The 25,581-nt window shown below is 41.7% G+C and overlaps 3 protein-coding genes and 1 long non-coding RNA gene across 6 annotated transcripts in view; 2 read left to right on the top strand and 2 right to left on the bottom strand.

The window, feature by feature from the left end:
* Nucleotides 1-2,680, top strand: part of mgarpa (mitochondria localized glutamic acid rich protein a) — a 14,533-nt gene extending 11,853 nt beyond the window's left edge. The window contains exons 5-7 of one of the 2 annotated variants that reach the window (XM_046849206.1): nucleotides 117-422; nucleotides 1,116-1,167; nucleotides 1,872-2,680. In XM_046849206.1, the coding sequence (XP_046705162.1) occupies nucleotides 117-422; nucleotides 1,116-1,135 (326 nt within the window). In that variant the 3' untranslated portion in view covers nucleotides 1,136-1,167; nucleotides 1,872-2,680. Of the gene's footprint in view, nucleotides 1-116; nucleotides 423-1,115; nucleotides 1,168-1,836 lie in introns of both variants that reach the window. The other variant, XM_046849205.1, reaches the window with a different exon arrangement.
* Nucleotides 2,681-3,460: 780 nt separating this feature from the next.
* On the top strand, nucleotides 3,461-16,106 carry elf2a (E74-like factor 2a (ets domain transcription factor)). 2 transcript variants are annotated; one of them, XM_046849202.1, is made up of 9 exons: nucleotides 3,461-3,820; nucleotides 8,097-8,228; nucleotides 9,164-9,362; nucleotides 13,006-13,098; nucleotides 13,725-13,835; nucleotides 14,303-14,383; nucleotides 14,594-14,786; nucleotides 14,952-15,236; nucleotides 15,310-16,106. In XM_046849202.1, exons 2-9 carry the CDS (start codon nucleotides 8,154-8,156, stop codon nucleotides 15,737-15,739), a joined length of 1,467 nt encoding a protein of 488 aa, XP_046705158.1. In that variant the 5' UTR covers nucleotides 3,461-3,820; nucleotides 8,097-8,153; the 3' UTR covers nucleotides 15,740-16,106. The 2 variants fall into 2 exon arrangements, with proteins under 2 accessions (XP_046705158.1, XP_046705159.1); XM_046849203.1 differs by lacking the exons at nucleotides 3,461-3,820; nucleotides 8,097-8,228; nucleotides 9,164-9,362 and adding an exon at nucleotides 10,600-10,732.
* Nucleotides 9,581-10,463, bottom strand: LOC124385835. Its single transcript, XR_006925802.1, has 2 exons — nucleotides 10,327-10,463; nucleotides 9,581-10,184 (listed from the first exon to the last, which is right to left on the bottom strand). It is a non-coding gene; the product is annotated as an uncharacterized LOC124385835 (long non-coding RNA).
* A 1,310-nt stretch (nucleotides 16,107-17,416) lies between the features above and the next one.
* Nucleotides 17,417-23,397, bottom strand: nocta (nocturnin a). The gene is made up of 3 exons (XM_046849204.1): nucleotides 23,012-23,397; nucleotides 19,135-19,392; nucleotides 17,417-18,716 (listed from the first exon to the last, which is right to left on the bottom strand). Exons 1-3 carry the CDS (start codon nucleotides 23,205-23,207, stop codon nucleotides 17,872-17,874), a joined length of 1,299 nt encoding a protein of 432 aa, XP_046705160.1. The 5' UTR covers nucleotides 23,208-23,397; the 3' UTR covers nucleotides 17,417-17,871.
* Nucleotides 23,398-25,581: the final 2,184 nt, after the last annotated feature.

The raw sequence follows: 25,581 nt of genomic DNA, 5'->3' as shown, positions 1-25,581 counted from the left end.
CAGTGTTGTTAGTGTTAATGAATCTGGAATGGGGTTATAAGGCCATTTCCAAACAAATTTTAAATCAATGATAAATGGTTTATTTGTGGATAAGCAAAAGTTGGTTCTTTTTACAGAGACCACAGTTGAGGAGGCACCAGTTACCCCAGCTGTAGAGAAAGTCCCAGAGAGTTTGATTGTAGCAGCAAGTGAGGATCAGCTCTCAGGAGAAGCTCAGGTGGTGGCTGATGTGACTACTCCAGATGAAGCCACAGCACCCCCTGCTGCTCTGGAGGAGCCAGAGCCTAAGCATGAATTTGTGGTAGTGGTGTTGGAGGGAGCCCCCAAATCAGAAAAGAAGCACAAGGTTCTGGGTGTTTCTCCCATGGTTGGTAGGATTATCCCAGCTCTAGAGGATGAGGAACCAGCAGAACAGATAACAGGTAACCAGCATTTACATTACAGTGTTCTCACTGACTTCATAGTCCCGGCAAATCATTCTTTATCCCAGCAAGTCAGAACCGGTTTGAAATGATAATGTATTAAATGAACCAACAGAATCACAGGAAATATATTTTGACAATAACATTTTCATATAACACAAAGATTAAAGCTTACCTGAAATATTTCTACAAATAATTCTCCATTTATATTCCCGTGTGTTACACATTTTATGGAAAAAAAGGTTTTTGGACACCTGATATGAGGAAGGATTAATTTCTCCCTTCACTTGGAGAACCAAATCTATTCCAGCATGACCTTGCCCCGTGCACAAAGCCAGAACCATGTGGATATGCTGAGTTTGGTTTGGCGTGGAAGATCTCCTGCTATAGAGCTCTGAACCCAACCCAGGCCTCCTCACATTACATCAGTACCTAACTTTACTAACGCCAAACACAATCCGACATCTAGTGGAACATCTTCCCAGAAAAATGGAGGTTTATAATAACAGCAAATGGGGAGTAAATGTGGAAAAGCACATATTATATGGTTAAGTGTCCACAAACTTTTCTCCATATAGTATTTGTATATATACATTTGACAGACAGACAGACAGACAGATGAGCGGATTTAAGTGTAAAATTACTGTTTGAAAAGTCAGAAATTTGATGATAATTCATTTATTCCCCCAACAGGGCAAGCTCCACCTGCCTAAGATTCCGATGCTCTGATACGAGGGTTAATAAGGTAATACCTTACTATAGATTTATCAGTTTTAACTCAAATATTTATGCAGATGTAGTGTTGCATGTACCCTATTAAAGTGCATTTGCCTATTTACCCAAAACTGATGTACTGTAGAGAACAGTGTTTTATGCAGTCTTGCTGAAGTCAGCATATTATCAGTTTATTACATTGTTTTGCATGTTTTACGTCGTTAAATGTGTCTCTTCCGAATTGAATAAATATAGAATTAAGCTAAAATTTTTAAGGAATAATTGGTTCAGCTGAAAAAACGTTACACCCTTGTCTTAGGTTTTTATTTCATTGCAAATAGTGGTAAAGTACAGTAGAGGTTATACTGTACATACATGTTATACATAGTGACATGCCCTAAAAGCTGCCACTTTTGGGGTCCTTGAGCAGGGCCCTTAACTCTCTGTGCTCCAGCTTTCTAACATCGCTGGAAAATGCAAAGAAAGAATTTTACAGTGCTGTATTCTAAATTCTCCATTCGTCCTGATTATTGTCATGAGCTCTGTACATTTCTAAGCTAAACTATAAGATCCAGAAATATGTTCTATTGTCTTTGTAGCACCGATGCAAAATTATTGCCGCAAACATTAGCCATTAAACATATCTCTGTTATGGAGCTACATTTCAGGAAGGTGACTTTCTGTTTTTCTCTCATACCAGAAGACCTGTTGTTGTTCACCTGTTTCTTGATGAAGGCTAAAGGATGTGACTTCCTCTGTTTAAAGCCCCATCTGTCACTTAGACGTTACTTTCAGATTGGATGGATTGACCTGCACTGCATGGATTAGACCCAGACAGACACCGGAGCCTCTTCATATGATACGTCGTTATTCTGTTTACTTGTAAGATGAGACGAAAACTGAAACCCGTCATCTAGTATTAGACATCATTAGACATTGTCTAATTAACAGCCCTTGAGATGAAGTGTGTGTGTGTGTGTGTGTGTGTGTGTGTGTGTGTGTGTGTGTGTGTTAGAGCTTAACACTCCAATATGAAGAACTAGTGAAGATCATTTCATATTCGATATTTATTCTTATTTCATCTCACATGGTGAAGTTTTATTTATAACTCCTGGATGATGATCCTGTAAAAAGCTGTGAAATAGGAATTTGGATGTTCACCAGCTTTCTTTTCTATCTGTGAAAGATCTTTTTTTGGTTAGGTTCAGATTTTTATATGAAACCCAACTATTTTATAGTATTTAGGAAATTTCTCAGTGCAGCCGGACTGGATCCTGACACGCCCAGGTGTATTACAACTCGGTTCTACCTCAAAAGAAACCACCGTTTCACTTCTGATCTCTTTCATTTCCTCTGTATATGTTTAAAAAGGTTTAGGAACCTAAATGTCATCTTGTTTTTTTTTTTCCCCTATTGTTTCACATGTTTTTTTTCAGTGTTCGATGGATATGTCGAGTTTATTTCCTTGCTGTCATGAAGTGCAGGGATTACACGTAAATGTTGCATTTTCATGTTCTCAGAAATAAAAAAGTGTATAATGGTGATTTGTGTGGTGTGAACGGTTTGTTGACTTATGAATCCGAAATTTTGTATTTTATCATGAATCAAAGATCGAAATGATTTGTGGCAGATTCTGTCATATCTGCAAATTCCTTATAAATGCAAAACAAATTTTTCCTGAGATGGTTTGGAGTTCGCGTTGACCTGGTCATCAGGTCCGGCGCTCCTATTGGTTCTTGGTTTTGACGATCGTCGTAGAAGTCACGCTGCTACAAAGAGTCTGAAAACTTCTGACACTGACAGAATTTTATAGACGGAAAAAAAAATTGCGGGCGTTAATCTAGAAACCAGCTATCAAAGACTACTGATTTAAATAATAAAAATCTTATAGGATTTTCTAAATTTGTCGCAGAAAACAACATTGTGGCCAAAATCGCACAGCGTGAGCTCGGCATATGACTAATATCCTTGGTGTTGTGAATACAGATATTAAATTAAAGCAGATGCTCTTTCTCAGGGAGACGTACAGTTACTAAGTTGAGTAATTAATGGATAGGGGCCTTGCTTAAGGGCCCAGTACTGGCAGCTTGGTGATGTTGGGCTTTGAACTCATGGAAGTCCCACATCATATCCCCTGAGCTACCACTTTATTTTATCAAAATTCTAAAATTGTATCGACTCTCGTCGATCGCGTTTTATTTATTTTATTTGTTTATTTTTCTGTTTTTTACGTATTATCGGCTCGCTCGTGCCGTCGTTGATGACGTCAGTGTGAGGGCGGGGGCCGGGGAATGGGGGCGGGTCGTGTGATGGGAGGAGCTTCACTTCTGTTCACTTGAGTCCTGCAGAAACGCCAGAAAGACCCAGAGAGAGGACCAGAGAGTAAATCAATAAATAAGTGAATTTAACACACGGTTATAAAAAAAGTCTAAATAAAAAAGCCGTGTTGAAGGATCTCCGCAGGGTTCCGCAGTAGACGTCGGTGTAACAAAAAACTTTTGTCAACAGTAGTGCTAGTGGTGAGCTTCTGCCGCCGCCGGCTGCGCTGTTAGCCCGGCTAGCTGTTTGTTTACGTCGCAGGGCTCGAGGGGGGGCAGAGAGAGAGAGAGACCAGCCCGCCGGCTTAGCGTTGACGTTTTCCCCGGATTTTACCCTGAAGATCCGAAATTAGACCCAGGAACGAGGTAAGAACCGGGTGAGAGTGTGTGAGAGAGTGGTTTATCGCTAGATAATTTCCTCTGGAGCTCCTGAACTGACAGCAGGGACCGAGCTGTGGCCTGCTAGTGCTAGTTTTCATGCTAGTTTTCATGCTAGCTCCTGCCAATTTCGCGTCTCTTTTTTCTATTCTGTTTCTGCAGCTTTAACCTTGTGTTGAATTTACAAAACGAGTGAGCGCGTACACATTTATATATATGTTTTTAATACGGACACAAAACCAGGAAGCTGAAAACGGATCGAGATGCATCGCTTTAGCCGCTTTGCCTTTTCACGAACTGTCAGGATCCAGCAAACTCTCATCTCATCTTCTGCACCACAGGCTCTCAGTGATGCCCATGTTCTCCAGAGTTGATCACAACATTCATCTTTAACTCATATTAAGTCATTTATATGTCTGTAATTTTGTATAATGTAATGAATTCGACAAGCCAACCAAAATACATTAAATAAGTGGTTGAGATCTGACATTTTATTGACCATGAGTCAGGAATATTAATAATAATAATAATAATAATAATAATAATAATAGTCAATAATGCACTATTTCAATTGCACAATTTCCATACACATCCCATCCTTGCACAAGGAAAATTAAACAGCATTCGACAGGTTGAAATGAGAAATCTGGTGTTGAAGTGATGGACTGATCTGTTTATACTATACAAATACTCCTGATATTAAAACAACAAAACAAAGAAATTATTTATGGATTCGATCTTGGGTCTGACCAGCATTTAAACCGAACACGTACAAGCAGGTTTATTTGTGAAAATGATTTGTACGACGTAAACATAAAAAAAAGAGGGAACATTTCTTCATAAAAATCCTGCGAATTCGACAAAAACATGTTTCATCTCCTTGTGCACCTGAATGTGTGTAAATGTACAGTGTTTAATTTAATCCCAGACCATTTTGGTGAAATGATATCATTTACATCCGAACCTCCAAGTCAGGAGTTGCAAGATCTCAAGAATGTCAATAAATAGTTATTTTATTTAATGTACATTTTGTCCTTTGTATATATACACATATACATGCATCCATAGATCTATAGCTATACAGCACCTGTGAAACTTACCAATGGAGTGGGTATAGAGGGAGAAATGAAGGGGACCAAGTACTGAGCCTTGTGGGACACTAGTGGTAAATCTGCACGGGGCAGATGTGGATCCCCTCCATTTTACCTATGGTATGAGCGACCTTCCAGGTAGGAAGAAAACCCTAGTCCGGACAGTTTGTTTCTCCAAACATTCAGCTAAAAACTTGCCAAAGATGTTCTTCACTAGTTGGAGATTTCTTTATGCGATTCGGTTCATCCCAGAGCAGTTCAATAAGATTGAGGTGCGGTGACTGGGCAGGTTACAGAGCTCGGACAATGCGCTTCGGCTCGTCGTCTTGTATGGTGAAGTCGTTTCTAATGCGCCGCGGTCCAGACGGATTTGCATGGTGTGAGTTGAAGTACGGAATGGTAGCCGTGTTGAACATCTGTACAGTTGACCTTTTTATGGGGTTTTGTACATCGATCTGTGCAGTTGAGCCGCACCAGGAACAGAAAATCTGTGCTTTTGCAGTAAAACCTTTACAAATAAATCGATAATGCATGAACGCAACATGTAGGTTTTTCAGACAATATTTTTTGCAGCATTCTGTCTACAAATCTCTGTTAATGAAGCGCCAATGAAAGATGTTTCAAAGTCTGAGCTGAACTTTAGTACTTAAATATTAATCATTAAAATTTTACCAACGTCCTACACGGATCGACGCCACGAACATGGACTTATCCGTGATTCGTTGACCGGGTGAGTGTTTCCCAGACTGGTTTCAGGAAATTGTGGAATCGAGCCACCATTCGATCCAGGACAAACAAAATCTGTGTTAACTAGCCAGGCAGGAAATAAAGTCGAAATTAGCCCCCCCCCCCTCCTCTATTCTTCTTACCTTCTCATATTTCTCCACCCGTACTTTTTTATCCTTTTCACTTCCTCATCAAAAACATGTCTCGGATCTGTCTCTGATCTGTCCCCACACACTCCCTCACACACACGCATATTAGCGTGCGAACATTCACCTGATCTTCACTGGTCGTTGCCTCTGCGTGGTTGTAATTGTGGTTATTTATAATTGGATGTAAATACTTCACATTATAGTGCTGTGTGGAGAGAGTAGGAATATTTTCTCCCACATTTTAACGCAATAAAAGATTCAGAGTGTAGAATGAAAGCAGCACGAGTGCAGCCCACGTGACTGGACTGGGAGGAAACAGATCTCTTCCTCTTTTTGTGTTTGTTGTCCACACACACGCACTTTTTCATTCTGGAGGGAAATGATTGATTCATCAATGGATCCTTATTAGATTGAAATGCTGTGTATCGTGTTTAAACTAGGCTGAAGTTGGCTTGTGGTGATCTTTAATTTTAGCCCATCATGCCATATATATATATTAATAACATAAATAAAATAAAATAAAAAACATGCTATTTGTAAAAACTTTAAAAACTGGATGATAAATTGGATTATTTCTCGTTGTACTCTGAATTATATCTGTTTAGATATAAAAATACAAAAATAAACGCCACCGAAAAATGATTTGTACTGCTAAACATTGCCTTGCCAGACAATTCCGGCATCGACTGAGAGGAAAGCAACCAGAACCGGGAAATAATTCTTAAAGGAGCCACGTACCGTATTTAACAATCAAAACAAACACCAAAGAAAAAAAAAAAGAAACATCTTAAATTCATATTTAAATAATACATTCCAGAGTGTAAAATTAATTAAATAAATTTAAATATTTTTATTGATTTTTTTTTTTTTACATCTGTTACAATTAATTACTGTATTCTTAGTGTTAATTTAAGGTACATTTAGAGCAGATGAAAATGTGCGATTACGTTGCCATTAATCACAAGTTCAATATTTTAATCGATTGACAGCCCTAATTTTAATACGATGTTCCGTATAATGCAACATTTATTTCAGCTCTCGATCAACAATGGACATTGTCCCCCATCAGCCTCACAGAGTTGAGAGGTTATGAAGTTTGTACTTATAAGTAGCTTCAGACCACTTATAAATACTTATAAAGTTCAGGTCTCAGAACTTTTTGCTACCACCTCGTAGTTCTATTGTGTTCAAGTTCATTTTTTTATCCCTTTATAGGACCGTTTTCGGGCGCCTCTGCAGTATCTGTTTAAAACACATTGATACGTGCGTTCACTTTGTACAACTTTCTGTAATATTTCTCAAAATGAATAAGCAAAATTCATTTAAACAAAAGTGTCTCTGTGTTGCCTCACCGCGGCTCCCAGTCTTCCGGTATTGATAATATTTTTAAAGATGAAATCGCCTGGACACAGAGAACACACTGATTTATTCATAAATAAAAGCCTCCAGAACAGAAATTTAGGCTCTAATCTCTTTCCAGGGAATCGTTGTCATACATATTTCACCAGAAAGACAAACACACCAGGGCACATATTCGGTGTGTATTACCCTTAATTGTGAACGTATGTGCGCCGTGTGATGCTCCGGCGTCCAAACCAGGTTGTGCTCCACCCAGTGTCTTTAGGATCATCTCCGGCTTCAGGATAAAACCTTTCCTGAAGACGAACGAATGACCACCCCCCACGATTTCCTTCCTGGTCTTCGCATGATAGAGATGCGAGAAACCTGGTCCTAATCGGGATCTCGGATAAGTATCTCGGACCTGGGCATTGCTCTTATGAGAAAAAAAAGTAAATACAGTGTGTAGGTGGCAGTTTCCATGGTTGTATTTATTGTACTGGTAACAGCGACATTGAAAATGAGGCAAAAACACATACAAGTCACTACTTTGCTGATATACACTGTATTTGTTGAATGAAGAAAAAATACATTTGAAATGACCGGAGCTTTCATGGGTATGTTTTTTCGTCTTGTTTGCATGTAGCTTTTGGGATGAATTTTAACCCAGCACGGATTAAATGTCCTGTGGCAAACATGAAGGGCCCGTTGAGTTTTCTGTTTAAAAATGAGTCACATCTGCCCCGCCCTGCTCTGTCTTTCTTTTCCCCCCTCTAATACATACACACAGACACACCACAACAGTCTGTCTCTCAAGAGCTCCCATTTCACACCAGCACCAAGTGAGTCACGGGCGCGCGAGTTCACGTTTGTGAAGGAAAAAAACAAACGTTTCCAGAATGGACTGAACTCGTTGAAATGGATCGAAAGCATTTTAATTGATCTTCATGGTCCTGTTAGGTTCGCTGGCTAAGCGGCGCCGACCTACAGGACTGCGCGGTACAGAGGGAATGAGTCATGACCTCGGTGGTGGTAATAGACGGTGGAGGGAACGTTCTGGAGTATGTCACCGGGGACGAGGAGGCGCAGCAGGTAGGCAACATATTCACACACCACAAAACACCACCTGCACATCCCTCTTCATACAAATAAAACACTGCACTCAGATCTGGGAGACCATGGAGGTTGGACTTTAAAGTGAAATGCACCAGTCTGGTTCACAGAGTACGTTCGGAGGCTAGATCTGTACAGAACTTTGTGCTAAACAATTTTTTGTTTGAATATGAACATGATGAGATGTCAAAAAACACACCTGCTGAACATGCTAAATGAGATGGAGTTCAGAAAAACTTCAAAAAACGAACACATAGTTTGAACAAAACATTTTCTTAAACAAAATCAAATATCATGTATTTGAAATGACGTGAAAGTGTTTCCTGTGTTAAACTAGTTTATTTATTTTTTTAAGAAAAGAAAAATATATACTATATAATAAGTATTTGGTTTGGATCAACTCTCCCTGCGTCTCTTATTGCACTTGAGTCTAGAGGTTAACTGATTCGATCTAATCGTTCGATAGTTAATTGCTGGCAAAAATTCGAAGCGATAGTTTTTCCGGGTTGCATTATACAGTACGAGAGTGGCCTCTAGAGGCGAATCACTGACATCATGTGTCACACCATTTTTTTCTATTAATTTTGGATGTAAATATTCTTATTTATTTGGAGTGTTACTTTTTGTTTCAGTGTAAATGCATGTCTTTTATTTACTTCAATATTTATTGATATTATTTATTATGATATTACATATTTGTTTTATTTAGCACATTTTCATGATTTTTTGGGGGGTAATAAGGTTCAGTACTATTTCACATGAAGTATTATAATTTTTTTCAGTATCCATTTAAACAATTGTTAATTAATCACTTGACCTCTATTTAAGTCTCCCTGGGCTTCAGGGTGCAATCAAGGTCTAAGTGAGAATACTTGCGCGTTATTGATTTTTTTTTTTTTTTCGCGTGTCCTCAGGAGGTGTGCTGTGAAGACACTGTGATCCACGAGGACGAGGTCGAGTGTCCCGCGGTGATCGTGGAGCAGGTGAACAGTGCCGAAGTGGAGCAATGCTACGCCGCTCAGGTGCTCGTCTGCGACGACGAGAACACCTACCTGATGCAGGAGGTGGTGGAGGAGCAGGTGGTGGAGACCGAGGTGCAGGACTCGGATATAGGTAAGCCGTCTCTGATTTTTTTTCTTTTCTAGAGTAGATCTAGAACTGTTGGCCCAAAATGAAGTCAAAAGAGTGTTTAAGAAGCTCATGCAAGGAGACGAGTTTGTGATTGGAACGGAGTTGCTGAATATTCGTTGAAAATAAAATGAGATAGATCAACTTAATTTTATTAGCAGTTATTTTTTTTTTTTCTTCAGACACATGAAACCAGGAATAAATAGGATTTATTTTAACAAATTTATTTACATAAGTTTTTAATTGATGATAGTTGTGAACATCTGATTGTACCACCTGTAATTCGTCCAGAGGGTCTTTTCTTTTCTTTTTTTTTTTAGAAACTACATGCATGTTACTTCTGTTCCTATGTAAAAAGATTTCCTTCAACCAGACACAAATATAAATGTACAAAAACTGGACTGAATCTTCATTGAAAAAAAATCCTCCTTTACCACGAATAACGACTTTACAAACTCTTGGCATTCAGACAGTTCGTTTCTCCAAACACTCTCCTAGAAAACCTGCTGACTGTGTTTTTCACTAGTTGTAGATTTTTCTTATGATCCGGTGAATCCCAGAGAACTTCAATGGGATTTTGGTGCGGTGATCAGGCAGGCCATTCCATTATAGATACCACTCCAGTCCACTGTTTGCTCTATAAATGACGCTAACGGGGCTTGGACATACGCTTCGGCTCATTGTCTTGTTGTATGGTGAAGACAGTTCCAATAAGTTGCAGTCAAGACAGGGGTTGAAGTATGGGAATAATAGCCATGTTGGTCCAGTATTCCTTTCACCTGGAATAAGCCTCCAACCGTTTAGGCTCTAAAAAAAAATTATTACGCTACCACCTGTTTGTTATAATTTGTTAAATGGAGATAAATAAAACAATTGAGGGATTATCTGTTATTAAACATCAAACTGATTCCTTTGTTAACTTCATATTGATCTAAAAGAGTATACAAACTTTTGTTTTCTTTGATTGGTTGTAATTTTGGTGGCTCAATAGCGCCCTCTGCTGGTGTTTTAACGGACATTCGGAGAACTTGTGCTACTTGAGAAAGGAAATAATAGCGTTTAAACAGTACGGTTGATGTTTTAATGATTATTATTATTTTTTAAGTGGAATGAGTGTAGATACTTAACGAGATCCGCTCGAGTGCGTGTATTTATAGTGCTGGAACAGGCAGCATGGCGTCGAGACGGCGGAGGGATACACAGTGACGCGAGGGAGGGGGGAGGTAAAGCCTCGCAGCGGTGCGGAAGTAGTCCGTGCTCTAAACTGCGCGCAGACACACACACGGGGGGGGGAAACATGGCGGCTCGAGTTCACGCGGAACCCGAAAACCAGCTGGACCTACTCCTCAAAGCGGGTAAATAAACGCCGTTTGAACCCCGAAACCCCTAATCTGAGGGGTAAAACATGGCGGTTTTAGAGCTCCGTTTCCGTGCATGTCTGCGTGCGCGCACACGGGGTGGGCGGGTGGATGCGTCCCTTTCGGAAGCGCAGGATGCAACGGTGCTGGGTTTCTTTTTTTTTTTAATCCGGAAGTGCGTGCGTGTAAAGAAAAACGGATTATATATAAGATTAGTTCATATAAATATATATGTGTGTGTGTGTGTGTGTGTGCAGGGATTGCAACCTGAATGTGTGTCTTGTAATGTGTGTGTGTGTGTGTGTGTGTGTGTGTGTGTTGTTGTTCCCCGCTAACGGGACAGATGTGGTGGGAAAGCCGGAAGTTCAGATGGATGTTCTGTATTGTTTTTTTTCTTTTGAGGGGGGTTCCCCTCTTCCTCGTCCTTCTCTTCGTCCTCCACCTCTCCATGGTTAAACGCGTTTCCCGACTCGTTATTAATCCAATTATGGTCGAATTGTTTTTTTCTTTTTCTTTTTTTAATCCATCTTTATTATTTAACTCGTTTTATTCTTCATCTAAAATCAATTCAATCAGTTCAACCATATGAATTAATTTTATCATATTATCAGATTTAAGGATTTAGTTTGTGTTCCCTCTATTTTTCTTTTCTTTTTTTTTTGAGGTTGATGTGATGGCGGAAGTGTTTTAGACGTAATGGGTGTTTTCTTTTTTTCTCTTCCTCTCGGGGCTGACGTATATTTTTTTCAAAAATCGTCACTCGGCCAATCAGAAAGCAGTATTGCAGACAGTTGTGAGGCAGACAGCCAATCAGATCGAGGGGCGGGTCATAATGGACCCTGGCGTTGACTCATGTCCGGAGAGAGGGAGAGATTGTAAACACGGAAGTTTGACTATTGTTTCTCTCCGACGGAAGTTTGAGCTTCTAAAAGCAACTTTTCGATCAATAAATGACGTAATAATGTTGTAATGTTTTCTTTATGATGTGAAAATGGATACATTTTTATTTTTATTTTCAAAAAAATTATAAGAGAGAAAGGAAGGTCTTCTGGATCATTTACAGAGAGAAACACACATCTATTAGATACACACAGTTATTTTATATAGGTTATATATAAGGAAGCAGCTTTTTGGACTTTTTGGATAATAATTTTTGAACTATATATATATATATATATATATATATATATATATATATATATATATATATATATATATAAATAAATTAAAGGAATGAAATAATAAAGCTAATATAATGTTTTCTTCATGACTTGAAAATCATGCTTTGGGTTATGGTTTAATGTTTTTTCCCCCCCACTGAAATAATTGTATATAATTGATAATAATTGAGATCTCGCTCTCTCTCTCTCTCTCTCTCTCTCTCTCTCTCTCTCTCTCCCCTCTCTTCACACACACACACACACACACACACACACACACACACACACACACACATTCCAATACAAAAAAAGCATCAAGGCGAATTATTATCCTCATAGTCCATTATTACTGACGCACCACCTGCTAAACTCTGAACCACTCCAGGGTCCCATTTATAAACGTGGCTTACGCGCACTTTCCACACAAAGATTGTGCACGCTACGTGTCCCCAATTCTTCTCACCTTCCGTGTTTTCACATTGTGCGTACGCAGGGCTCAGGGTTTACTTTACAGGTGCCCACTTTCTCCTGTCAACTTTGTTTTTGTTTATAAATCATGACCTTTGCATGGTACGTGGTATACACACGTTTTCAGCCTTGTTTTTAAATGAGACTCGAGGACAGGGAACACAGAAGACACTTCAGAATGAAAAATGGAGGAACAGGGAGAAAACAGCAAGGGGTGAGGAGAAGATTTAGGCCAAAGAACACAATGTTTGGAATCATTTCAAACTTAAACATAAAGGCCCGTAACCCTTTCTGCTCTGTAGTTTCATGGCTGGTCCTGTGCACTGACCCCAGCTTTCTAACTAGTGGGATACGTGAAGGAAGAATTTAACTGTGCCGCAATGTTTGACCTCTTACAGTCATAGTCTCGACTCATCGTCTCATTGCGAAATCGTGCATCACACACCTGTGATGAAACACGAAGCACTTGAAAGAATAAAAAATGTTCCCAGTGTGTAATCTGTTGAATCTATGAATGCAAGCTTTAGAAAATAAATAGCTAAGTTCGGTGAAGAATAATTAATAATGAGTAATAAAGAATAATAAAGTAAGAATTATAATAAGATGCGATCAGAGCTGTTCCTTTTGTTGTTGTTTTTCCAGTGGAGGTGTCGGTTAATGACAAAACCATCGAGGCGGCTGAGGCTCTGCTGCACATGGACTCTCCAGCAAGCCTTCAAGGTGACCACAGCCCAGGTACACAAGTGCAGACACACACAGAGACACACAGCTCAGGGCTACCTCACATCCAGATGTTTTGTTTGTGAGCTTGGAGATGTACCTACCTGATGTTTTGGAAAGACACGGGAGAGATGGACACGCCCACAGAGCAGAAAGAGGAAGCTTAGTGATGAAATACTCATTGCGTGTGTTCTCAGAATGTTTGTTAAAAGTCTGTGTAATGTTTTTACGTATTAGAGGTGTGATTTCACAACAAAGAGGAAATAATGGTAAAAGAGGACCGTGTTTGAAATCAGTGTGTCTCGAAGAACAGATGCGATTTATTTTATCAATGTTATCAATTTTACCAGTTCTCGACCTCAGTGAATGGATTTGGCTATTCCAGCTATTCTATTTCTGAATAACACATTTTACAATATAAAATATACATAATATATGCATATCTATATATTTAGCTATCTGATGGTTGCAATGTCTAAATGAAATATAAATAATAAAAACATAAAATAATATAAAACATTTACAATTATTCATAACCCCTACTAGAGCTGTCCAAGTCTTTGACATATTGGGGTGTGTGTGTGTGTGTGTGTGTGTGTGTGTGTGTGTGTGTGTGTGTGTGTGTGTGTGTGTGTGTGTAGAGGAGTTCTTGTCAGAGATGGAGGTGGAAGTGAGCACAGAGGACATGGGACACGTTGTGGAGGATTCCCACAGCACACTGCAGCAAACCAATCTGCAGAAAAAGAAAAGAGGTAGAGCATGTCGAGACTGAGATCTCACTCTCTCACTCATTTATTCACTCATACACACTCACTCACTGACGCACATAGATGGATGGATGGATGGATGGATAAATAAATAGGTAGGTAGGTAAGTGGAGGTATGTGGGTAGTTAGATAGGTGGGTAGGTAAGTGAATAGGTGGGTAGGTAAGTAAATAGGTGGGGTAGGTGTATAGATAGGTAGGTAGGCATGTTGATGGATAGATACGGATGTGGGGTAGGTAGGTAGTTAAATAGATGGATGGATGGATGGATAGATGTGTGGGTGGGTGGTTGGGTAGTTAGATAGGGGGGTGTGTAGGAAGGTACATATATAGATAGGTGGATGGATGTATATATGTATGTATAGATATATATTATGATGGACAGAATTTTTACTCTGAGCGTGATGTACAGCTGTGCGTGTTCCTGATCTCACGCACTGGTGTTTTTTTGCAGGGCGGAAATCCAAGCTGCCTCGGGGCTGCTGCGACGGCTCTCTGGATCTCATTTATAAACGGAAATCGAGGGAGAGCAAGGGTAAGGACGTGTGTAGTAACTGTTAAACAACAGCGGGTGAAGGGTTCTGAAGCTTGTGCTCCACTGGCAGATTATTTGGATTCTTTGTCCATGGATTCTTTGTATTTGTGATTGTTCACAAGGTGGCGCTGTTATCACTGACTTCAAGTTTTATGAAGGCATGTGCGGATTTGTTAAAAAAAAAAAAACGATTTGATCTCTTCTCTTCAGGTACCACCACGTACCTGTGGGAGTTTTTGTTGGATCTCCTTCAGGATAAAGAAACCTGCCCTAAGTACATCAAATGGACGGAGAAGGAGAAAGGCATATTTAAGCTGGTGGACTCCAAAGCTGTGTCCAAACTGTGGGGAAAACATAAGAACAAACCGGACATGAACTACGAGACTATGGGACGAGCACTCAGGCAAGAGCACCGGGAATGTGTGTGTGTATGAGAGAGAGAGAGAGCAAGGGTGTGGGTGTGTGGGTGTGTGTGTGGGTGTGTGGGTGTGGGTGTGGGTGGGTGTGGGTGTGTGGGTGTGTGGGTGTGTGTGTGGGTGTGTGTCTAATGAAATCTATGTGTGTGTAGGTATTACTACCAGCGAGGAATCCTTTCCAAGGTGGAAGGTCAGAGACTGGTGTACCAGTTTAAGGAGATGCCCAAAGACATCGTGTTCATCGACGACGAGATGGAGGACGGGATGGAAAAGGGCAAAGTGCAGAGCTTCACGGCAGCCGACTGCACGAGCCCCAGGCGGAGAAAAGAGAGACTGTCTCCCATTTCATCCTCCACGTCTGTCATCAGCATCGCATCAGGACCCGAAGGACTCAGGACTGTGCAAAAGAGTCCGGTCGCCACGACAACGGGCCCCAGGTAACAGAAGGCAACGACGTCTGACTTACCATTACTTTTTTATTTATATATATATATATAACCTCTCTTTCAGGACGGTAAGGCTGGCCATGCAGGTCCCTGTTGTCATGACAACGCCCCAGGGTCAGAAGGTCTCCACGATGACCCTGAACTCCCCCACGAGCATGCTGGCTGGGGGCAGCAGCACGGGGAAAGTGGTGCTGCAGGCCGTGCCCACGCTTTTGCCCACGCAGGGTCAGAACGGAGAGCGGATCACGCTGCAGCTCATCACCATCCCCACCACCGGGGGCCAGACCAAAGCGGGCACGCCCATCACCCTGCGCACGCTCACGCCGCTCGCCGGGACGCAGGTCCTCCAGCTCGCCATGCCTTCTTCCACGAACACCCCGACCACCATCACGCTGCCCGGCGAGGCGGCGCTCAGCACGCAGGACATCAAGATCATCAAGCTGGATACTTTGGAGCAGAGCGCATTCGGGGACCAGACAGTCACGCACAGCTGAGACGCCGTTCACGCGAGACCCGATCCACGCCGAACGTATTTAACTCCCACGAGTGCTCGCGAGGACTTCAGCAACCAAAGCAGCACTACGGCGAAACCTCCTCACGTCCACGTCCCAACACTACGACTGACTTCAGAAACGAAGCAGCTGAGACGTTTCCAGTCGCCTTTCAGAGCTTTCGCGAGGTGGCGCTAAAACGCTGGGACGCTTTGGACAAACAGCGAGGGGGACGAAAACTGTCCACCAGCATCGACGAGCGTGGAAAAGACTCTGTACATAACCCGAGTGCTCTCTGAAATGTAAAGCAGCTTCTAATTCTTCTTTTTTTTTCCTTCGACATTGTAAATATAAAATATAAACTCTTTTATATTTTGTATAAGGCAGTGTTTTTGTTTTTGTTTTTTTACAATCTAAAAAGCGTCTTAAAACTTTGTAGACTTTAAAACATTTCACTTTCTATATATAGAATATATATATTTTTCTTTTCGTTGCATTTATATCCGTCATATTCGCTCTTTATTTCTCTCATTTACAATTGTATACAAAAAAGGGAGAGAAAATGTGTGTGTGTGTGTGTGTGTCTCTCTCTCTCTCTCTCTCTCTTTCTTTTGGACTGAAATTTATTGAATGTTCAATAATTGAAGCATATATTTTTCTTGTATTTCCTATTCAAACCTTGTATCCAAGTAGATTTAAATATACAGGACATAATTATGCAAAAAAAAAAATCTTTCTTTGATGTTCTTCTCATGGTAAAAAAAAATACATTTTTTACTTCTTTAAAAACAAAAAAAACAAAAGCAGTCCATTTACCTGAATGTAATCACTTGTCCTCGTTTCTTTTAAAATATATTTTATATATATATATAGCGTTTTTATTCTACTTCACATTTTATAACTCTGGCTTTTTTTTTTTTTTTTTTTTTGTGAACCGTATAAAAGCCGTCGAGTGTTTGATCTTGTGGAACAGTGTGTGCTCCATGTACGTACGTGTGTACGCAGGGAAATCATCTGCACAGGCTTGTCGAGTTGATGGACAGGAACAGGGACGGAGTCACACACCGGTCACCTTCAGCCCTCAGTTCATTCTGAGACTTTGGCTTGAAATCAGGGGGTCTCATGTTACCACCAGTTCGTCCCTCAAGGACAGCAGACTTGTATCTTTATTATTTATCTTGACTAAACTTTGAGAGTGAAATACAAAGAACTGAATCACTTTTCAAAGAAATGACACTTTTATGACATTAACATTTAAATGTAGAACGAGTTTAAAAACTAAAGAAGGTGAAGAACAGGGTGCCGTTAATTCATAAAGAATAGTCATGATGGGGCGTGTATGCAAATTATAACTCAGTGGTTAAGGCACTGGGTTACTGATCTTAAGCTCAGCAGTTCAAGCCACTGTCGGGCCCCTGAGCAAGGCCCTTAACCTTCAGTGCTCCAGGGGGGGCTGCTCTATCATGGCCCTTCCACATTTAGTCCCCGTTTGCTGAAAAGAAGATTTAGGGCACGTTCCAGAAGTGGCAGGAACGCTTGGGTGCGAAACCGTAGCTAAATAAAGTTCTTGTAAACGGAGATCGTCTGAAAGCTTTATGATGCCACCTCGTAGTAAGTCATGGTTATAACTCCAGAACTGGTAACACGTTCAGAAAAAAGTTCAAGAACTCTCAACAGCACTGTGGTATAAAATCTTTAATGGTGCAGTTTTCATTTTGTCATTGGAACATAATGAAATCGGTGCGTTTGAAAGGTGCAGGAATTCTTTTTTTCGCTGGTTAATGACGTCGCAGGTGAAACTTCCCTCCGATCGTTTGATAAATCAAGCAATTCGTTTTAAATAGAACTCGTTAGAAGAATAAACAGTGTGCGTGTTAAATAATACTTTTTTTTCTTAACAAATTACAGCATATAGTTAAAGAAAACATCGTCTGAACCATCTGTCCTGAGATCCGCCACGCTGCCAAAATAATAAATTAAAACGTTATTGCACAGAACATTCAGGAAGCCTAGAGGACACTGACGTTTTTCGTCCTCGGGCCTGTATTTGTGGCGCTCGTGTGAGGTACGTGAAGACCTTCTACCGCTTCGGGGAAAAAAGGTTTTGGAATGTTCGAAGTTGCCCAGTTGGCAGGTCACATGAGCCTGTGGGGCTCCTGGATGAAGCTGAAGTCGCAGACGAGTGAGAGATGGTCTGATGGATAGTGGTATGAGGGCAGGCGGTCAGGGCCGATCTGCTCCTCAGTAGGCATGCTGAGAACGGCGTCGGCGGTGAAGCCGTGGTGCGAGTACCACACGTAGTCGAGCGTGGCTCGGCTCTCTCCGCTCGGGCGGATCTTCCAGGTGGTGTAGGACGGCTCGGTGACGGCGTCGGCGCTCAGGGCCCTGTACGCGCTATCGAGGCCGAGCGGGGAGTTCAGAAAGCGGCGGTAAACCTCCTCTCCAGGCTCGGCGTTAAAATCCCCGCACACCATCAAAGGCACGGCTGCTTCCTGTTGTGCGCTCAAGATGGCCTCGAGCTGCTGCAGAAGGTTGGCGCCCTGGGCTCCACGGAAGCTCTCCCAGCCACTCCTCGCTTTCAGGTGTGTCACGACGACGCACAAGGCCCGCCCCGTCACCTGACACTGTAGCGTAGCCGCTACGGCCACCTGGTTGGTCTTGAGCGCCAAGGCAGACAGATGTAGGTGATGGACGCCGAGCAGACGGAAGCGTTCGCGGCTGAAGAACAGGGCGCAGCCGTCAGGGCCGTTGTTGCCGCGGACGTCCAGGCACGGAGAGAACGGCTTGGGGCAGAAGCTGCTCTGGTAGCCCAGACTGGACATCATGGGCTGAAAGGTGTCGTAGTAGTGGTCCACCTCCTGAAGACACACAATGTCTGGTCTGTAGGTCAGTATCTCCTCCAGGATCAGGTACTTCCTCTCGGCCCAGTTTAGCGCCTCCATCGGGCAGCGAACGAAACCGTCCTTGCCCTCGCCCAGAGCTGCAAATCCAACACACAGACACACACCAACCACATCTTTAAACAACACATCTATTTTACATATATACAATATAAGCCAAAAGTATTGGGACACCTGACTTTCCCAGACTGATCTGATTCTTCTCCAGACTTTTGTCCAGCGCACATAATTCTACAGGATGTCGATAGACGATGTAGCACGAAATTTTCCCTTCACTATGAGGCAAAACCTGTTCTGGCATTACAATGCCACTATGTACAAAGCCAGCTCCATGAAGATCTGCTTTACATGGGTTGGAGTGGAAGATCTCCATCTCTAAAGCTCCTATCCTGAACCCTAGGCCTCCTAACCTCTATCAGGACCTGACTTCTGGCTGAATCTCTCCAAAATATAGAACATCTTTCCATCATACGAATAGATGGATATCAGCACACGTACCTTGTGCTAGAATGTTCCACTGCATGACGCGGATCTGCGGGTTGTGTGCGGCGCTGGCCCTGGTCCTGACGAAGTCTCGATGCGGCCGCGGCGGTCGCGTCCTCAGGACCTCCTCGCACTCCCGCAGCAGCGCCTCGGGCTCGACCTGCTCCGAGTCGCTCCCCTCGGCGTCAGGGTGTGTGTGCTCCAGGGGTGTGCTGCTCATAGGCTGAGCTAAAGAAGTGAAGAATCGGACACTGCTGCTCCCCATCTGACTCACTGAGAAACACACACACATATAAATAGAGTGAAATTGCTGAGTTTAGTCATATTTATCTCACCGCAGAACCAGTAGAGCGAAACAAACAATCGATTTAGTCCAATACACTCAAGTCCTCACTCTGTATCTCAGCCGTCCTCAGATAAACTCTAATTGTGTCTGTCTCAGCAAGTGTGTGTGCAAGCGTGTGTGAAGAAGATATAAGAAGAACAGAAGGCTCTTAGTAACACCTCGTGACTCCGGGTCCGTCTACCCTCATTACTGAGCAATGAGATTAACGCAATATGACATGTGCATCACATACGCTCATATATACCCCACACGCTCGTCCCCTACATCACATACGCTCATATATACCCCACACGCTCGTCCCCTACATCACATACGCTCATATATATACCCCACACGCTCGTCCCCTACATCACATACGCTCATATATATACCCCACACGCTCGTCCCCTACATCACATACGCTCATTTATACCCCACACGCTCGTCCCCTACATCACATACGCTCATTTATACCCCCACACTCGTCCCCTACATCACATACGCTCATATATACCCCCACACTCGTCCCCTACATCACATACGCTCATTTATACCCCACACGCTCGTCCCCTACATCACATACGCTCATTTATACCCCACACGCTCGTCCCCTACATCACATACGCTCATATATACCCCACACGCTCGTCCCCTACATCACATACGCTCATATATACCCCACACGCTCATCCCCTACAACACATACGCTCATATATACCCCACACGCTCGTCCCCTACATCACATACGCTCATATATACCCCACACGCTCGTCCCCTACAACACATACGCTCATATATACCCCACACACTCGTCCCCTATGCTCATATATACCCCACACACCAGTCAGAGCTAGAGCGTGAGATTCATGTGGTTTTGTTATATAATGTGTGTGTGTGTGTGTGTGTGTTTACACTGAAAAAGCTAATCTGAGAAATGTTTTGCAACTTTCTAACCATCACCAATTTAACCTTTGCACTTACTGGATCGTTAGGTTTACTTTCACTCGCTTTCTATCAATCCACACACACACACACACACACACACACACACACACACACACACACACACAGTCGTCCGATGTTCCAGCTGCTATATTTCTGAAAATGCCTTTGCTGGAAAAAAGACCAAGCATTTTACATGACTACCGAGTGGAACTGTGTGTGTGTGTGTGTGTGTGTGTGTGTGTGTGTGTGTGTGTGTGTGTGTGTTCATCCTCAGATGCCACAATGGTTCACTTTGAAAATTACGAGGTCGAAATGGCAAGACACAATTGGTTCAATCAGATGTCCACACTTGAGAAAAGTGTCATAATGTCTCTCACAGCTCACACACAGCTCACACACAGCTCACACACAGCTCACACACAGCTCACACACAGCTCACACACAGCTCACACTCCTGTCCTGCATCATCTGTGCAGCAAAGCGTCTTGAGTTTCCGTATCAGGACCAGATAGTAGATTTCTCTCGATGCCGAAGGGTCAAAGGCCGAGTATGTGCTGTAAATATTTACACCACAGCACAGTGCTGTTGAATCCTGTGTTCTGATTGGTCAGGAGGTGATAGTTAACTTTCTATGTTTTCAAGAACATTTCTGATATTGTAACACTTTCAGAAGGAGTCTCCAGTGTCAGACGTAAAGCTGTACCTGATGACGTGGTAGACTTTTGCCTCAGAAGTGGTGACATGACCCTGCATTCAACATGCTGGTAAGAAGTAAAAAAACATGGCTGCCTCACGTGTCGATCTCTTTTCTTAATCGTTAAAATAACAATCATTTCGTTTTGACGCAGCTCTGTAAACTGGGAGGAACTCGTAGCTGAAAACGACAAGACAACTAGTAGGAATTTCATGTTAGGAATACACACTGAGAGAGAGCCTGTGAGAACTTTCCTACAGATCATCCACAAAACTAAACGAAAGGTTAGATCCTATTTCTGTGTTGATGTTTCCACACCAGGATGTTATCTGATCAGTGTAATCTCACAGCTCCTGATTGCAGAGATTCACACTGCGGTGGAGGAATCTCCCGCTATCTGTGACCAATCAACATCCAGACTCACATCTCCAAGCCTGTATTCGAGACGGTGCAATGATGTGACTGGACCTACTGTTTTTTTCACCCCAATGGCCCAAAGTAGTTTCCCAAATAAACCACTCAGTATCCCAAATATCCCAATCAGCACCTACAAGCAAACAAACTGATAAAGCTCAGTTTTATACAGTCAATGCTCCGTCCTACCTCACGGCGTATGCGTGGTTGACATACAAACCCGTATCTTCTGCGGTTTCTTAAATCTCCAAGCAGGCAACGTGGACCGACGTTTTTTCAACGCGGAAGACGAAGTGCCTTCTGTGACGAGTTCTGTTTGGTTATAAACATTTACTGCTAATCTGGTGGTTAGGAGAAGCTGGCGATACACACACCTCACACAAACACATCTTCAATGAAACATCTTCGGTGCTCCTCAGGATTCAATGCAACTTATGGACAAAAAGGTCAAAGGCCAAAAGTTTCCTTTTCAAGACTGTATGTTCTCCAGAGACCGCCTTCACGCTAAACTTGTCTTGCCTGCATTAATACCCTGCTCACGTTACATCACGGGGAAGAACACAGATCTCCGCACACGTGAGCCGGGTTTAAATACAAGACGTTTATTTTTTACAGGAACAGAACGCAGTTCCGTTACGGGACATTTGTGGAAAAATGAAAGAGTGCGAAGAAAACGCTTGTGTCCTGAAAATGTCCTGGAAACTTTTAGTACATCAGCGAACGCACGGAGTCAAAATAGATATACAGATAAACAAATGACAGGTGCGAGAGAGAGAGAGAGAGAGAGAGAGAGAGATAATAGATAGACAGATAGTTAAATGAAGATAGATAGATAGAGACATAGACAGACAGGTGGAAAGATATACAGATAGGTAGACAGAAAGATAGATACATAGACATAAAGCTCTAAGACAGACATAGATAGATAGATAGATAGATAGATAGATAGATAGATAGATAGATAGATAGATAGATAGATAGATAGATGTGGATAGTAATGTAAATAGACAGACAGATATACAAATAAATAGACAGACAGACAGGTAGACAGATACATATACAGACAGACAGACAGACAGATACATAGACAGACAGACAGATACACATACAGACAGACAGACAGATACATAGACAGACAGACAGACAGATACATATACAGACAGACAGATACATATACAGACAGACAGATACATATACAGACAGACAGATACATATACAGACAGACAGGTAGACAGACAGATAGACAGTTTATAAAGTAAACGCGTCACCAACTTTGAATAATGGAAATGACATCACGTGACTAGCCAGCTTCAATAGGAAAGAAATTGTAATCGCGTGAGTCACTTCGCACAACGTGTACAATCTACAATCACCATCATCATCATCATCACCACCACCACCACCACCACCACCACCTTCATCACCACCTTCACCTTCACCTTCACCTCCTGCTCCAGGTTGATCTAAATCACACCTCTCCACCTGTTACAGTACCGGGTGAACACAAGACTCACCGTGTAGTGATGGAGATGAGCGGCTGGGTTTCAGCGGCCTCGGTGCGGTACAGGAAGCTTGTCCACAGCGGCTCACTGAGGGACCTGATCTCAGGGAGAGCCCGTGTTTCAGCTCAGCGGCGGGTGTGGGAGCGGACCCCAGCGATGAGAGGCAAAGCGCGGCCAGATGTGAGGAGCAGCGCCTTACCGGATACATTATAACTCAGCTCTCATAGAGCACAAAAACACCAGCTAAATACACAGCTTTATAATCCCGTAACCCACAAAAACCGACCGAATATAAACCAATAAAATATATTTATTTGGACTGAAACTGTTTCTGTTCACGAACCCCGGCGCAGTAAAGCCGGTACTGCTCTACTCAGTTTCATCATTCCCCTAGAGACACTCTCCATTCTCATCACAGAGGGAGACTCAATCCATATGTTCACATTAATACAAGTAAAAGAAGGTCTCAAGTTGTATTAATGCATTTTTAAAATAACAACAACTATAAAAGACGTTTATACTCGTAGTCTTTTACTGTTGCGTTACATTTTTAAAAGTCGAAATAGACCCGTTGTTAGAGATTCCCCCTACATACAGTGGTAAATGGTTCGTTCCGGATCGCAGCGTGATTTCTGGGTGAAAGGGAAAAGCGGAGGGGGGGGCGGTGAGTACGTCGGCGATGACGTCAGAACGTTTCCTCTTCTGTTCTTCTCTTTTCCGGTTAATTTACCCAATGTAAATAAATAAACAAACAAACAAATAAATAGTGTTACTTACGGAAGTCCTAAGAGGCCACGCGTTATAATATATTGTTTATTTCTTGTTTTCTCGTGATCACGACTTGATTTTCACGTGAACTCGACACAACAAATGTTTCCTCGTCATAGTTTTCTCGTGATTGTGACGTAACAAACGTATTTATGGTTATAGTTTTTCCATGATGCTGCCTCTAGACCATGTTTTTATGCCGAATACACAGAAAAATGGAGTACTGATGTTTATAATATTGAGACCATGAGGAAACAAGAAAGAAATAAATATAATGCATGGCCTTTTGGACTAACAACAACAACAACAACAACAACAATAATAATAATAGTGTTTTTTTTAATTCAGCATTATAAATTACTACTGTATCTGTCCAAACCATGCTAAAACACGTATGAAATTGTGTAGTAAACTAAAAAGTGTTAAACAGTCCAGAATATGATTTATATTTTAGATCGTTCAGCGTAACTACATTTAATCTTTGATCCCATCTCAGCAAACTCATGGTATTTTCTAATCAGATTCACGAGGCAGTCACCTGAAATGGTTTTCAGTTCACTGGTGTGTTTTAATTTATCACATCACATCACTCATTTAGTCTATTACTGCTACTACAACTATTGTACACATCCATATCATAGCAAGAAACTCTCAACACAGAAAAGGGAGTCCATCATTACTTTAAGAAATAAAGGTGAGTCAAGCCAAAAAATCTCAAAAACTTTAAATATATCACCAAGTGTAGTCACCAAAACCATAAAACTCCTTGATGAAACAGGCTCTTGTAAAGAACCGCCGCAGGAAAGGAAATCCATGAGCTACCTTTGCTGCAGAAGATACGTTTAGTAGAATTACCAGCCTCAGAAACCAATGAGTTACACAAACGCTTATGGGATTTCAAGTTTTAGACATATTTCAACATCCACTGTTCAGAGGAGACTGTGTGAATCAGGATTTCGTAGTCGGTTTTCAGTAAAGAAAACATTACTTAGGAAAAACATCAAGTAGAAAAGACTTGAGAAAAACAAGGAATGGATCAGTGGAAAATAGTCCGTTGGGTCCAAATTTGAGATTTCTGGTTCCAACTGCTGTGTCTTTATTAGACATACAGAGGGTAAACGGATGGTTTCTGAATGTGTGGTTCCTTCTGTGAAACATGGAGGAGGAGGTGTGTTGGCATGAAGTGATTTGCTGATGACACTGTTGGATATTTAGTCAACATCAAGGGTACAATTAACCAGCATGGTTGCCATTGCATCTAGGAACCATCATTCGTTTTTTTTAACAGAACAATGACCCCAAACACACTTATGTAAAAGCTATTCACTTTATTACACACTGGTTTTTCCATATATATGTGTACATTTATAGACTAAAGCCCAACAGTTTCCACTATGTATTCATTATCCTCCACCCTTTATCAGTGTCATTTCCTGACCACAGCATCGCTGTGATACTCTTTAAACTTAGTTTGGACATTGACACTTTCGTAACCCTCTTAGCAACGCCATGTCAACAACATGCAATAAGCAAACCTGCAATAAACTTCCCAATCCAACCCTGAACAATGTGTGTTTAATAATAAAGTTACATGGCCATGGTACTAAGTTCTCAAATGTTTCACTCAATGTACCAGGAAATGTTGTGGGGAAATCTTTGTAACTATATTTATCTAGAAGCTCTTCACTGTAAAACAACTACAAAGAACTTTAAAAAGGGAACCAATATGGCTTTCGTTTCAGAAAATTGAAATAGTGTAGATGTTAAAAATAGCTTGGTGGCATTGTATTTAAACAGTGGTGTAAAGTATTTTA

Source organism: Silurus meridionalis, chromosome 5 (genome assembly GCF_014805685.1).
Source record: "Silurus meridionalis isolate SWU-2019-XX chromosome 5, ASM1480568v1, whole genome shotgun sequence".
NCBI classification, from domain to species: domain Eukaryota; kingdom Metazoa; phylum Chordata; class Actinopteri; order Siluriformes; family Siluridae; genus Silurus; species Silurus meridionalis.
The sequence above is the reverse complement of the archived record's forward strand: the minus strand, read 5'-3'. Positions and strand labels throughout refer to the sequence as shown.